This window comes from Chrysochloris asiatica, unplaced genomic scaffold (assembly GCF_000296735.1).
Source record: "Chrysochloris asiatica unplaced genomic scaffold, ChrAsi1.0 scaffold00168, whole genome shotgun sequence".
Taxonomy (NCBI): Eukaryota; Metazoa; Chordata; class Mammalia; order Afrosoricida; family Chrysochloridae; genus Chrysochloris; species Chrysochloris asiatica.
The window spans coordinates 946336-959874 of record NW_006408686.1 but is presented as its reverse complement, the minus strand read 5'-3'; the positions used below and the strand labels follow the sequence as shown (position 1 = coordinate 959874).

At 47.0% G+C, this 13539-nt stretch overlaps 2 protein-coding genes and 1 pseudogene across 2 annotated transcripts in view; 1 reads left to right on the top strand and 2 right to left on the bottom strand.

Annotated features, from left to right (window-relative positions):
- The window catches only part of LOC102823507, a 2519-nt pseudogene extending 2277 nt beyond the window's left edge, over positions 1-242 (bottom strand).
- Positions 1-6172, top strand: part of LOC102830021 (estradiol 17-beta-dehydrogenase 12-like) — a 21603-nt gene extending 15431 nt beyond the window's left edge. Inside the window, exons 6-10 of the mRNA XM_006871477.1 lie at positions 4158-4202; positions 4383-4417; positions 4629-4710; positions 5598-5663; positions 5957-6172. Coding sequence (XP_006871539.1) covers positions 4158-4202; positions 4383-4417; positions 4629-4710; positions 5598-5663; positions 5957-6172 — 444 coding nt within the window. The remainder of the gene's footprint in view (positions 1-4157; positions 4203-4382; positions 4418-4628; positions 4711-5597; positions 5664-5956) is intronic.
- Positions 6173-9675: 3503 nt separating this feature from the next.
- The window catches only part of EXOC3L2 (exocyst complex component 3-like 2), a 24051-nt gene continuing 20187 nt past the window's right edge, over positions 9676-13539 (bottom strand). The window contains exon 9 of the mRNA XM_006871476.1: positions 9676-9964. Within this exon, the coding sequence (XP_006871538.1) occupies positions 9676-9964 (289 nt within the window). The remainder of the gene's footprint in view (positions 9965-13539) is intronic.

Here is a 13539-nt window from a genome sequence, read left to right as displayed (position 1 = left end):
CCCAATGTCGAGGCGGGTCCCCGACAACCATTGAGTTCTGGTCTCAAGGCAGCAGAGGCCATGCTTCGTGGAGACTGTTGATCCTATAGTCCAGTTCTTGCTCTGATTCTCAGATTTCCTACTTTCTCTTTTGCTCAAGATGGATAGAGACCAGTAGTTGTATCTTAGATCATTTCTAGCAGGCTTTTAAGATCCCAGACACTAATCACCGCACGAGGCAGCACATAGACTTTATGAGCCATCTTTTGCCAGTTGACTGGATTGCTATTTGAGACCATTCTTGAACTCCCAGTAGCTTTTCTCTTAATGACCTCTTTGCATATAGCCACACTGCTTCTGGTGGGTGCCATGTGACCACTGTAGCTAGTTCAAGTATCAATCTTTTTTGATAGATTAAATATTTTCTTTTTAAGTCTCAGAAATGCCTGCTGTGTGCCTGGCTTTCTGGATGCAGGGAAATCCATGAGAGCAGTAATTATCCAAGACACTGATTTTTTTTTCTTTTTCTATTTTCTAATTTTTTAATTCTAGAAATATATATCCAATAAAACATTTGTCATTTCAACCATTTTTACAGGTACTATCCAGCCACGCCAACCACACGCCCCGTGTTGGACAACCATCACCACGATCCATTTCCACTGATTTTTTTTTTCTCTGTCTCCTTTCCGTTTTTTATATATTTGTGGGAAATTTCCCAATGGTTTTTCCTAATGAGAAAATAAGTACACATAATTTCCCTTCCAATATATGGGGAAAAAAGCTAAAACAAGAGAAAAAAAAAGAGAGAGAGAAAAGAAAGCGATTTCCTTTTTTTAATTTTTATATTATTTTCTTTTGTGTGTGTGTGTGTGTGTGTGTGTATTTTTTTTAAGTTATCAAAATTATACTTTGTTGTTGTTAGGTGCCGTTGAGTCAGTACCAAATCACAACGACCTTATACACAGAAGAACGAAACACTGCCTGATCCTGGGCCAACCTCACAATTGTTGCCACACTTGAGCCCATTGATGCCACCATTTTACCAATCCATCTTGCTGGGGGTGAAGAAGGAGTGACGAACTACTTCCAAATATTTAGTCACTGCAAAATTATACATAAAGAGCCAAATAGCACTGCTGCTGCTGCTGCCTGCCGTTAAGTTGGTTCTGACTCATAGTGACCCTGTGTAGAGTTTCCAAGGCTGTCAATCTCTCCCAAAGTGGAAAGCCTCATCTTTCTGAGGAGTGGCTAATGGATTTGAACTGCTGACCTTGTGGTTAGCAAGTCAATGAGTAACCCACTATGCTATCAGGGCTCCTGAATATCTCTACAACGCTTGTTAAAACTGTATGCCCCATTCCCATGCCCTTTTCCGCTCAGCAGATTTAGTTGATTTTAATGGAGTCCTTGTATGACCCTGTAGGATAAGCACTGAATTGTTAACCGCAAGATTGGTGATCCAAACCCACCAGCCAGTCCTGGGAAATCCTAAACAGGGTCACTATGAGTCAGAACTGACTCGATAGCACTTAAACAGCAATGACAAGGTGGTCCTGGGCTTTCTTTGGTTCCTTGGTTTGTTTATAAATGATCCTCACAGGGTGTCTGTCTCCCCCCACCCCCGCCCCCGCCACTCTGTTCTTATATCTGTGTCTAGTCTGCTCTTTTTATAACTCAAAAGAGATTAGGTTTAGAACCCACCCTATTTGGGCATCATGCAATTAATATAACAAAACCCTGTTTCTGAATAGGATCATATCCTTAGTTATAGGGGTTGGGGTGGCAGCATGCATATTTTTTGGAGGGGCAAGGATGGAAACCGTTTAATTCATAACAGTGATAAACTCCCCTCACCCTCAAATCCCATTCCCCAAAAGTGACCACCAATTAAAAATGTAGTAAGTATTCCATCTCTGTTGTTGTTATTAAGTGCTGTTGAATCGGTTCCGACTCATACAGACCCTGTATACGGTTTCTGAGGAGTGGCTGGTGAGTTTGAATCACCTACCTCATAATTGAAACTTATCCTACAATGATATGGAATTACATATGTGTCGTTTGTACCCACATAGCAACCTACTATTTTACAGCTTGCCTTTTAATCTGTTGCACCCAAGCCATGCCATTGATGTTGGCAGTTGCCTATTGATTCCTACTTGACTTTATGCAGAACAGTAGATTGTAGGAATTATTGGTATGGTCGACTCCGTTGTTGTGGTGACAAATTAGCCGATGAAAACCATGTGGGTCCATTGCTTACACAATATTTATTTTCCCATTCTCCTACTGATGAGCATTCAGGCTGTTTCCAATTACTCTCAAGCTCTGGTGGCACAGTGGTTAAGCACTTGACTGCAAATGGAAAGGCCAGTGATTCAAACCCACCAGGCACTCTCCAGGAGAAAGATGTGGCAGGCTACTTCCATAAGATTATAATCTTTAAGGTCCAACTATTAATTTCTCTCAACCCAGAGCAAAGAAGAGTGAAGAAAATCAGGGGTGCATGGAGAGAATGAGCCCAAAGAAACCTGAAAAGCTAGATGGTGCCCGACTATTACTGCTACCCACTCTGAAAGAGGTCATAGTTGGAAGTCCTGGATAGAGTGGGAGAATAATGTGGAACAAAATGCAAAAGACAAAAAGCCAAGCTCACTGTCTGATAGAGACTGGTGGAACCTTTAAGCCTCTGGTCCTATGTCTCTGATCTTTAGCTGTTTAAACACACACACCCATGGCTCAACTGTCAACAAAAAATTGTTGTTAAGTGCCATTGAGTGGGTTCCAATTGAACCTGTGTAGGGTTTCCGAGGAGCGGCTGGTAGGATTGAACCGCCCATCTTGCAGTTCAAGCCAGTTTTGCAGTTCAGTGCACTAATCCACAGTGCCACACCAGTACAGGTCTGTAAACTGAACAATAGCTGGAGGGAGGTGTGTACTTTCTAGAACAACCAACCATATGCATTCAAAGGGCGGCATTTGCATTATGTTCAGGAGGTAGGAAGGGATAGGATTAATGGAGACAGAAAACACAGGGAGGAAGTGACGTTACATTGTAGGGATTGCAATTGATGTCATGAATCAAAACGTGTATGAATTGTTGAATGAAAAACTAGTTTACTCGGTGAACTTCCACCCAAGCACAAACGTTTTTTATTTTGTTTTTTTTAATTACAGCATTGGAAACTATATGGGGCTGTTCTACTCTGCCTTATGCTACAGTGTTGTATGAATCAGGTTTAACTCACTGGGCACACAACAGCAACAACAAATAGTGTTGCAAGGAGTCTCTTTGCACATAGTCATTTCCCACATGTGTGAATCTTAGAAAGAAACAGATTTCTACAAGTGGAGTTGCTAATGTGTGTATTTAAATTGTAGGATGTACTACCCAAAGGCAAACAGTTATTCTAAAACAAAGATGAGATCATAAAGAGCCAGGGAAACTAGAGCGCTGGAAATGGCACAACCAGAAGGCAATTAAAGAGACTATAGCCACGTTGTGAAAAATGTAACTAATATCACTGAACAATTTGTATAGAAATTCTCAATGGGAAGCTAATTTGCCATGTAAGCCTTTACCAAAAACACACTAAAATATGCCATTTAAAAGTTTGATTACATGTGAAAATGATCATATTAAAGGTATTGCTGCTGGTGGTGGTGGTGATGTGCCGTGGAGTTGGCTCTGACTCACAGCAACCCTGTACCGGGTTTTGAGGCTGAGAAAGCCTCATCTTTCTCCCAGGGAACAGCTGGTAGTTTCCAACTGCTGATCTTAAGGTTCGCAGCCGGATTCGTAACCACAATTCTACCAGAGCTCCTTATAAAGGTGTTGGGTATATTGAATTAAATAATAACACTCGATTTTAAAATTCTTTTTAAAAAATGGATTTCTTAAAAAATGAGTTTACGGTCGTGGGGGAGGAACAGCCCAGAAAAGGAGAATGAAAATGGTTACACAACTTGGAGAATGTAGTCAGTGTCACTGAATGGCAGAAACAGTTGAATTGCGTTTTGCTGTGTATAGTTTATTCTTAACAACAACAAAATAAATCATTAAAAAGAAAAAAAATAGGCTCCGTGTACAAAAATGTAAGCTAGGAAAATAAGAAAATGGGGGTGTCGTGATAAGGGTGGTGAAGGGAGAGAATGATTTGGTCCATGTGTTTCTCCAGAATCTTTCGGATATTATGAACTGCAACATGATGTCGGTGGTTCAGGTGAGGCTGGGTGGGGGTGGGGGGTTGGGGGATAGGGCGGGGGTTAAGATCACCCTAAGCATGCAGGGTGGCTCCCAGGACCCCCAACACTAGACAGATGAGGTGAATCTGATGAGGAGGGGGGAGCAGGTGAAAGGATTGGCAAGAGGAACACGTGCTCCCTCCTGCTCTTCTCCCCAGATGACAAGAATTGTCCTGCCCCAAATGGTTTCCAGGTATGAGCCGAGCCAGCATCTTTCTCTTCCAGCCTCCACCTTTTTTCCATTCTTCAGCTGCCCCACCCATGTTTTCAACTCTCCCTTGTCGCTCTGATGTGTCTCAGATTAGAGCTCTGGCTAAGAGGTGGGGGTAGGTGTGGGGAAACCCGTTGATCTCTTTCCTCCCCGAAGACAGTTGCTGCTTTCCAACCAAAGCTTCCTCCTCCAGGCACCGAGGCATCATCATCAACCTGTCTTCTTTGGCTGAAAGCCGCCCCAACCCATTCTTCACTGCCTATTCTGCCACTAAGGTAGCCAGACCCCACACACCCAAAGCCTGGACTGCGCTTGCTGCCCTGCTTGGAATTTCTCCATTAATTAGTACCTTCCATAGTGGTGTGGAAGGAGCTCTGGTAGGGTAGTGGTTACGCATCAGGCTGCGAACCTTAGGGCCAGCAGTTCGAAACTACCAGCAGTTCCGCTGGAGAAAGATGAGGCTTTCTGCTCCCGTAAAGATTTACAGCCTCGGAAACTCTGTACAGGGTTGCTATGGGTCTGTTCCGACTCCATGGCACATAACCACCACCACCATAGTAGTGTGGCGCTGTGGGTTAATACGCCAGACTGCAAAGCCATTTGAACTGCAAGGTCGGCGGTTCAAACTCACCAGCTGCTCCTTGGAAACCCTATACAGGGTCGCTATGGGTCGGAATCGACTCGATGGCACTTAACAACAACATAGGCATTGAAGGTGTTGTTATCATGGGAAAGTCTTGAGTCAAGTGGTTAGGTTTTGAGTAGGGGGTTACGTGGTCTGGGACTCTTCATAGATCAGGCAGATATCTGGGGCATAGTCCACTAGGAAAGTCCACTAGGAAAGCCAAGAACTTTTTATTGTAAGTGAAACAGAGACTGAGAGTTTGGAGAACAACTAAGAACTAAAAAACACCTGGAGATTGGAAGGAAGACAGTGAATTAGGAGACTGGAAAGGAGTGGGTGTGTGGAAGAGGGAAGGTTTAGACCAGTTAAGACTTAGACTAGTGAAGGCATTCAGGTATAAAGGGATGGAGTCTGGGGATTTTCTGGAACCTGGGGTGTTCTAGAATAGGAAGGGGATCGGGTGGGGTAGTTCCTGGGGCTCAGGGCTCAGCATGGGGTGTCTCTGCGTTCTGGGACCCTTCCTCTCTTCCTCCACAGGCCTTTGTGAAGAGCTTCTCTCTGGCAGTGGCCGCCGAGTACTTCCCTGAAGGAATCACAGTACAGGTGCTGGACTCAGTGGTGGTGGCGTTCAGAAAGGAGAGGACCTGAGGGGCTTCGGAGTTTAAGAGATAGAGGCGGGGTTTTCTAGAAGGCGGGGACTTGAAAGAGTTTTAATGGGGAAGCGCTCAGGGGGCGTGGTCCTAAGAGACGGGGGCGGGGCCTCAAGGGCAGACGCTCAGAGACACTGGGATGGATGGCAGCGAGTAGGTGGGATTCCGGGAGTGGGGGTGGGGGTGTGGTGTGAGCTCAGGCTTGGCGGGGAGTCCTTCCTTCCTTTACCTCCCTCCTTCCTGTAGACGGTTAGCCCTGCTGCTGTCTCCACACATATTATCAACAACCCCAAAACCGGATTGCTGGTGAAGAATGTCCAAGATTGGATTGAGCCAGCGGTCCACACCATAGGCCTCTCCTCCCATACTGCTGGATGCCTCAATCACGGGATACAGGTGCCTACACTGGGGCCAGCGTGGGCAGAAGGCTGTGGAGGACAGTTCCTGCTCTTTGCCCACTGACCCTTAGTTGGGTAGAGAGACCGCCACTTTGGGTTGGGGACAAAGGGGGAAGGTTGAGATGGCTAAAAGGAGGGCTTGCACGTCTCTTTTTTAGGGTTGTCTGCTGTTTTTGCAACCCACTTGGCTTGTTTGCAGTTCCTGGGGAGTCAAGCTGATGTCTCTGTTGGTATCTTCTTATAATGCCCAAAGTTTAAGGGCTTTGGGAAAAGGTTGAGGCAGGCATGGCAACTTATCTGCCCACTCCTTTCCAGATTTGTGGACCCTGGATGTTGGCAATGTAATCAAAAGATGCCCTATACCTTGGAGTAAATGGGCAGGCAGACCAAAAGAATAGAATTGGACACCTAAACTTATATTTAGTGTTAAGGCCTCTGGCAGAAAGGTCAGGGTTTTTAATATATAAATACCAAGACAAGGACACAGCCATTTGGAGGACAAATAAACAGTATCATTTTAGCAGTGATGGATACACGATGTTGTGATTATTCCAAAAGGCATTGCTTTCTACAGTTTTAAAGGGGAACGTAAAGATATGTGAATTTTTTCTCAATAAAAGTAATTTAAAAATAAGTGACTCCCTCCCCCATATCCAGTTATAGTCAGTCCTCACACCATGCACCAACAAATCAAATGAACCAGAAATTCCTATGTAAAAAAGGAAACATAAAAGGCCTCTAAGAATCCGTGGGTGGATTCCTTTCTATCTTGGATTTGGGAGGCAGGGTGTGGCGCTGCAGGGTAATGCACAGACCATAAGGTTGGTTTGAGTCTCTGGGTGGTTGGTTCAAACTCACCAGCTGCTCCTTAGAAACCCTGTTGCTGTGAATTGGGTTTGAAAGGCTTTTAAAAATCTTTGCAGGAGCAGAAAGCCTCATCTCTTTCCCGCTGAACAGCTGGTGGGTTCAAATCATTGACATTGTGGTTCGTAATCCAGTGCTTAGCCTATGAAGCCACCACACTCACCAGTTAGTAATACGCAGGGTGAATTATTTCAGGAAAATGTTCCGATGTCTGTAACTTACTTTGAAAAGTATCAAGTTTGCAGAGTGAGGGATAAAGGATGCAGAGATTCTTTCTGGGGTAACACAAATGCTCTGAAATTTACTGTAATGATGGTGCCTAAGATTGTGTATGCAACAGGAGCCGATTGAACTGTACACATTAAATGGGTGAATTGTAGTATATATGAAATATACCACAATAAGCTTTTTAAAAATAAGGGCAACAGCTGTAGAAAACAGTGTGGTTGTTTCTCAAAAAAAAGTAAGCATAGGATTACCACATCACCCAGTAATTCCACTCTTATATACCCCAAACATTTGAAAGGAGGTGCTCAATCAGAGAGTAGTCCACCAATGTTCATCACAGCATATTTCACAATAGCCCCAAAGTAGAAACAGCCCAAGTGTCCACCAGCAGATGAATGAAGAAAGAAAACATGGTCTTACACATACAATAGACTATTATTCAGCCATAAAGAGAAATTAAATTCTGATATATGTTAGGATATAGATGAACCTTGAAAATCCAAATGCCCATCGGCAGGTAAACAGATAAAATGTGATGCATACGTATGTACAATGAAGGAATAAAGACAAAAAAGGACAAGGATTGTGTGAGGTTTCTATTGCTGTTGTTAAGTGTGGTTGAGTGAGTCAGTTCTGACTCAGCAACCATGTATAGGGTTTCCAAAGAGCATCTGGATTTGAACCGCCAACCTTGTGGTTAGTTATACAGTGCTTATCCTACAATGTCACACCAGGACTCCATGGGGTATCTCGAATAGACAAATTCATAGAAAGGAGATTAGCAGTGGCGGTGGGGGGAGTGGAAAGTCACCAGGTAATGGATACAGAATTTCTCTTTGGGGCGATCAAACCCCAAATGGTTGACCATTGTGACTATAGTTAGTGCCACTGGATCGTACACTTAAAAACAGTTAAAGTGGTAAATTTAATGGTAAAAAGATGAGGACATCACTTCTGAACAGAACACTGTCCAACTGAGGTTCATTCAAGTGGAACAAGATGTCTACAAATTGCAACATGATTCCTCAACGCCTTCTTAGATATCAATGGCATTGAATGCCTGTGGGAGTCATTTTAGAGTAGCTCAGTGGTAGAATTTTCCTCTTCCATGCTGGAGACCTGGGTTCAATCACCGGCTAAGGCACTTCCTGTGCAGCCACCACCCATCTTTCAGGGGAGGCTTGTGTGTTGCTATGATGCCAAACAGGCTTCAGAGGAGCTGCCTGAGTAATGCAAACTAGGAAGAAAGGTCCGGTGATCTACTTCTAAAAATTAGCCGAGAGCCCTTTGGGAACAAGGAAAGACAGCCAGCGTTTAGTTCTCTGGTGCACGGGATCACCATGAGTGTGGCTATCACTTCCGCGCGGCTAACAGCAGCAATGATGAGGGCATGGTCTCTGTACTTCTTGTCTTCCCTCCTCCGCCTGTGCAAAGGGTCATTAAACAGTTCCCCAGAGAAAGCCAACTTCCTGCTCAGATCAGTCCCTTATCCCCACCTTCCCGAGTTCAAACGACCTGTGAGGTTCCAACCCCAGCCACAACCCTGACCCCTGGCTGCCTCCTCCTTCCGACTTCTCAGAAAGAAAAAAAAAAAAAAAAACACTCCAGGAAGCATCCGTCAATGCCCAGCCCAGAAGGCCGGAGGGGCAGGGGTCAACAGGGAGGTGACCTCAACATCTCCGTGGGGACCAGGATCCCGCGGGGCTGGGGGTGAGAAACTGGGCTTTTTCCCACCCTGCGACTTCCCTGCGTCAACCCAGGAGGGTGCCCTGGATGCCGCCGCCCTGCCCCCCACCTCCTTCCTCCCTTGACACGGCTTCCCGGCTGAGGATGGATGGCAGGGCGGGCCAAGGCAGAGCCGCCAAGCCCGGAAAAGACTGAGAGGCACTTTGGGGTTGCCAAGATGGGGTTGCTCAGAGGAGCCAGGGCCCAGCCACAGAGTCACACAGCCTGAGGATGTGGTGCAAATGGGGGTGCCTAGCCTCCTGGCCCCAGCAGCGACTGCCTCAGTCCCCAAGAGTTGGCCTCTGGCCCGACCTTGAGAAGCACTTAGCTCTGCCCCCCCTTCCTCCCCCCCCCACACACTCAGGACTCAGCCCTTCCTTGTGTTAAATAGAAACCGCTTTATTCTAAGTATCATACATTCCTTAATACATTGGATTGGGGCCAGACCTTGAGGGGAGGGGGAGGAGGGGCTGGGATATTTCTGTGGAACCTTCCAGATATCACCCCACCCTACTGGGCTCAGGGGAGAGGGGCGCTGGGAATGCTGGGCTATGTGGCCTTGGGCAAGTCCTTGTTCCCGCTGGCCTCAGTTTCCCTTCTGAGTTTGGGGGTGGGTGAGAAGACCCCAAAGAATCTTTCCATTCCAGGGACCTGTGGTGCCAGAGAGAAGTCAGAAGTGGGGCACCCAGAAGGAAGGTTTGTCAGCAGCAAAGATGGGGAACACTGAGGTGGAAGGGGCCTGGGGGAGTCTCAGAGCTGGGCTCGGGGTCTGGGCGGAGCCGCTCTTCGAGGCAGGGGCAGACAGGTCAGCCCGGGCCTGGTGAGCCGGGAGACAGGGAGGCGGCCCAGGAGAATTGGAAGGCCCAGGCAGAAAGGCGGTCGGGGTACTGGGATGTCTGCAAAGAAGGCCCGATCCCTAGAAGTTGCCAAGGCACCCGGGTCCGACAGCTCCAGGTCCCTGGCCACTGCCAGGATCTCGTGGCGAGCAGAGGCATTTCGAAGGCCCCGGATGTCCAGGAGGGCAGCCACATGCTTCCGCCTGCGGACAGAGGAATGAACAGGTGCCTGAGTTCTCAGAGCCAGATACACGCTCAGGAAAGCTGTGAACCCCACCCATCTCCCTGTCCAGAGAGTGCCAGGCCTCAACCACAATCCTCCAGAACCTTCAATCCCAGGCTTAGCGCTGAGGATCTTTGGTCCCTGCCAGACTCTAGCACCAGCCTCCTCCCCATACCAGCAGCCCCCTTCAGCCCCCTCACCCTTGCACCAGCCCCCTCCACATCCCTCCCCTCACACCAGGCCCTCTCTGGATCCCTGTGGCCTCCAAGCAACTCTTTACAAATCCTCACATTCACAATCTCGATTCCAGAACCCTCACCTCCAAACCCAGCACTGGAATCTTCAGCTTCATTTCTGTCTCAGCTCTTGATAACTTTCGATCTTCACACCAACTGAGCTCAAATAGCTTCCCTGAAATTTTCATTTGGTCCCCTCATACCAATGAAAGTTTTGGACTCTTTCCACTGCCATCGAGTCTGTTCCAACTCATAGCAACCCCATCAGACAGAGTAGAACCATTCCTTAGGGTCTCTGAGACTGTAAACCTTTATGGGAGCAGAGACAGTCTCATCTTTTTCCTGCAGAGCAACTGGTGGGTTTGAACATCAAATCTTGAAGTTGGCACCCCAGTGCTTAGTCCACAGTGCCACCATGGCTCTCCGGACTCTACAACAAACCTTTAGTTTTCATGACAATTATCACTCAAATCTAGAAGTGTTCACCCATATTTTCACACTGTCAGTTTACCACCACTGAAGCTCCTAAACAGTCATCCAAAATGGGGCTCAAGAATCTTCTACCTCCACCCAGCTCCAAAACATGGCTCCCAAACTCAATTTTGGAATCGCTCCTCTCAGCTCAGCTTGAAAACTCTCAACCCTAGTTTCAGGTTCTTGGCCTAAGATTCAAGTTCAGAAACCCCAACTGGCCAGAATGCTGGCACCTCTGTTCCCATGTGACACTAGGACCATGTACCTACCAAGAAGATGAGCCCAGAACCAGTGCCATCCATCCTGAATCAGTTCTAGAACCTTCATTCTCAGCTAAGCCCTACCTTCTAGAACCTAAACCTGGGCCATGCCTCATCCCAGTTTTGTCTCTCTGGGTACAAGAGATCCCATTTTATTGTACTTCACAGGTATGTCTTGTTTTTCTTTAATGTACTGGCAGTTGATAACAGCCCTCCATTGAACAAGACTATTGTCATCATTTTTATGTGCTCACTTTGTGTCCCTGTGTCACATTTTGGTAATTCTCACGAGATTTCAAAGTTTTAAATAATTCTATTGCACGCTGAGTAGACAATTTGCTATTGTCAAGTCCCATCACAACTCATAGTGAACCCTATAGGGTTTTTGAGGCTGTAAAGTTGTGCAGGAGCAGAAAGTCTCTTTTTTACTTCTGCAGAGTGGTTGGTGGGCTTGAACCACTGACCTTGTGGTTCACAGTCCAGTGCTTATCCTCTAGAGACACCGCACTCCCCTAATAGAGAATGTGGTGGTGGTGGTTATGTGCCATGCAGTGCAGTTGATTCTGACTCACAGCGACCCTACATAGGGTTTCTGAGGCTGTATATCTTTATGGGAGCAGAAAGCCTCATCTTTCTCCTGCGGAGCGGCTGGTAGTTTCGAACTGCTGACCTTGAGGTTAGTTGCCAGATTCATAACCACTACGCTACCAGAGCTCCTCTAACAGATAATAGTCTAGTGTAAACATAACTTTTATATGTACTGTTGTTAATGCTGTTGAGTTGGTTTCAACTCATAGAGACCCAGCCAGTATAGGGTTTCTGAGAAGAGGCTGGTGAGTTTGAACTGCCAACCTTGCCGTTCAAACTGACCTTGTGGCCCAGTGCTTATCCTGCAGTGCCATACCAGACCTTCAGACTCCAGAGTCTCACAATAAAGAGAGTCACGTGCATTTTGGGGGGACCAAAAAATTCATGTGGCCCTCTTTTTTATAAGATTTGTTTTATTTCAATGGTCTGGAACCAAGCCAGCAATATTTCCAAGGTCTGCCTGTCATTAGCATGGCTACCAGCACCCATAGTTATATGGGTAGTCACCACCCACACCAGCTTTACAGCCAACCTGCTTCCAGCGTTCAAGTCCCAACATTGCCACTTGCTAGCTATGACATTAGGGTAAAAACCCATAAAGCCGAATCCATTACCATAGACGCTCCTAGTGACCCTCCAAGACATAAAACTGTCCATAGTGGTTCCAAGACTGTAATCTTTAAGGACGGCCCCCTGTTTTCTCCCCAGGAACAGCTGGTATGTTTGAATGCTGACTTTCTGCTTAACAGCTGAGTGCTTAACCACTGGACCACCAGAAGCTACTCAATTTTGGGGTATCTCAGATGACAACAGTCCCTCAGAGCATTGTGGAAGGCATTAAATAAATCCATATGTGCCACTCTCGGAACAGTGTTGGTAAGTGACCCTATGTGTGTCAGAGTAGTACTGTGTGCTGTAGGATTTTCAATGGCTGAATTTTTTCAGTAGATCACCAGGTTTTCCTTCCAAGGCCCCTCTGGGTGGACTTGAATCTCCAACCTTTCCTTTAGGAGTGGAGCAACCACTGTAAACTGCATTGCTGTTAAGTGCTGTCGAGTCAGTTCTGACCCATAGCGACCCTGTATAGGGTTTCCAAGGAGCAGTTGGTGAGCTTGAACGGCCGACCTTGCAGTTAACCCACAGCGCCACACCAGGACTCTGTAAGCTGTGTCAGTTCCGACTCATAGTGACCCTGTACAGGGTTTAAGCCTCATCTTTCTCCCGCGGAACAGCTGGTAGTTTTGAACTGCTGACCTTGCAATTAGCAGCCCGATTCGTAACCACTACGCTACCAGAGCTCCTTATAAGCACAGGGCAATTTTTGTTCTAAGTCTTACTTATAGAACAAGCGTGTACGATGCTTGATTTGGCAAAGGTGTGGTCTAATGGAAGGATTCAGTAAGCAAGAACTGGTTTTGTTACAATACAAGGAGTCTTGGTGGTGTAGTGGTTAGCTGAAAAGTTGGCGGTTCAAACTCACCAGTAGCTCCGAGGGAAAAAGATGTGGCAGTCTGCTTCCATTTAGATGAAACCCTCTGGGACAGTTCTACTTTATCTTACAGAGTCACTAAGAGTGGGAATTGGACTTCGCGGCTGGCTTTGTTACTGTCCTTTGTTGATGATGGTGGTGAATCTTTCAATACTTCTACCAAGAGTATGAGGAAACTGAGGCTCATAGAGTCACACCGAAAGGAAGCGCCCCTTGGAGTTGGCACTGTGCCCGCGCCTGCCTTGTCGCAGTGCGTGCGCGCCCGCGTGCCCGTGCGTGTCCCCGAGTCTTCCGCGGCTCCCCTGCCGGGCCGGCCCTTCCTGCCTCCGAGCCCCCGGCCTCGGGCTTCCTGTGGCCGCCTGTTTGTTTGCGAGTCCTGGTGGCGGCGGTGGCTCGGCGGTGGCGGCCGGAGGGGGGAAATCGTATTAATAATGCCCTGGCCCCAGCAGGAAACGGCCGTCAGACACGCTCGTCACCTCCCTCCCTCGCCCGGAGGCAGGAAACGTGG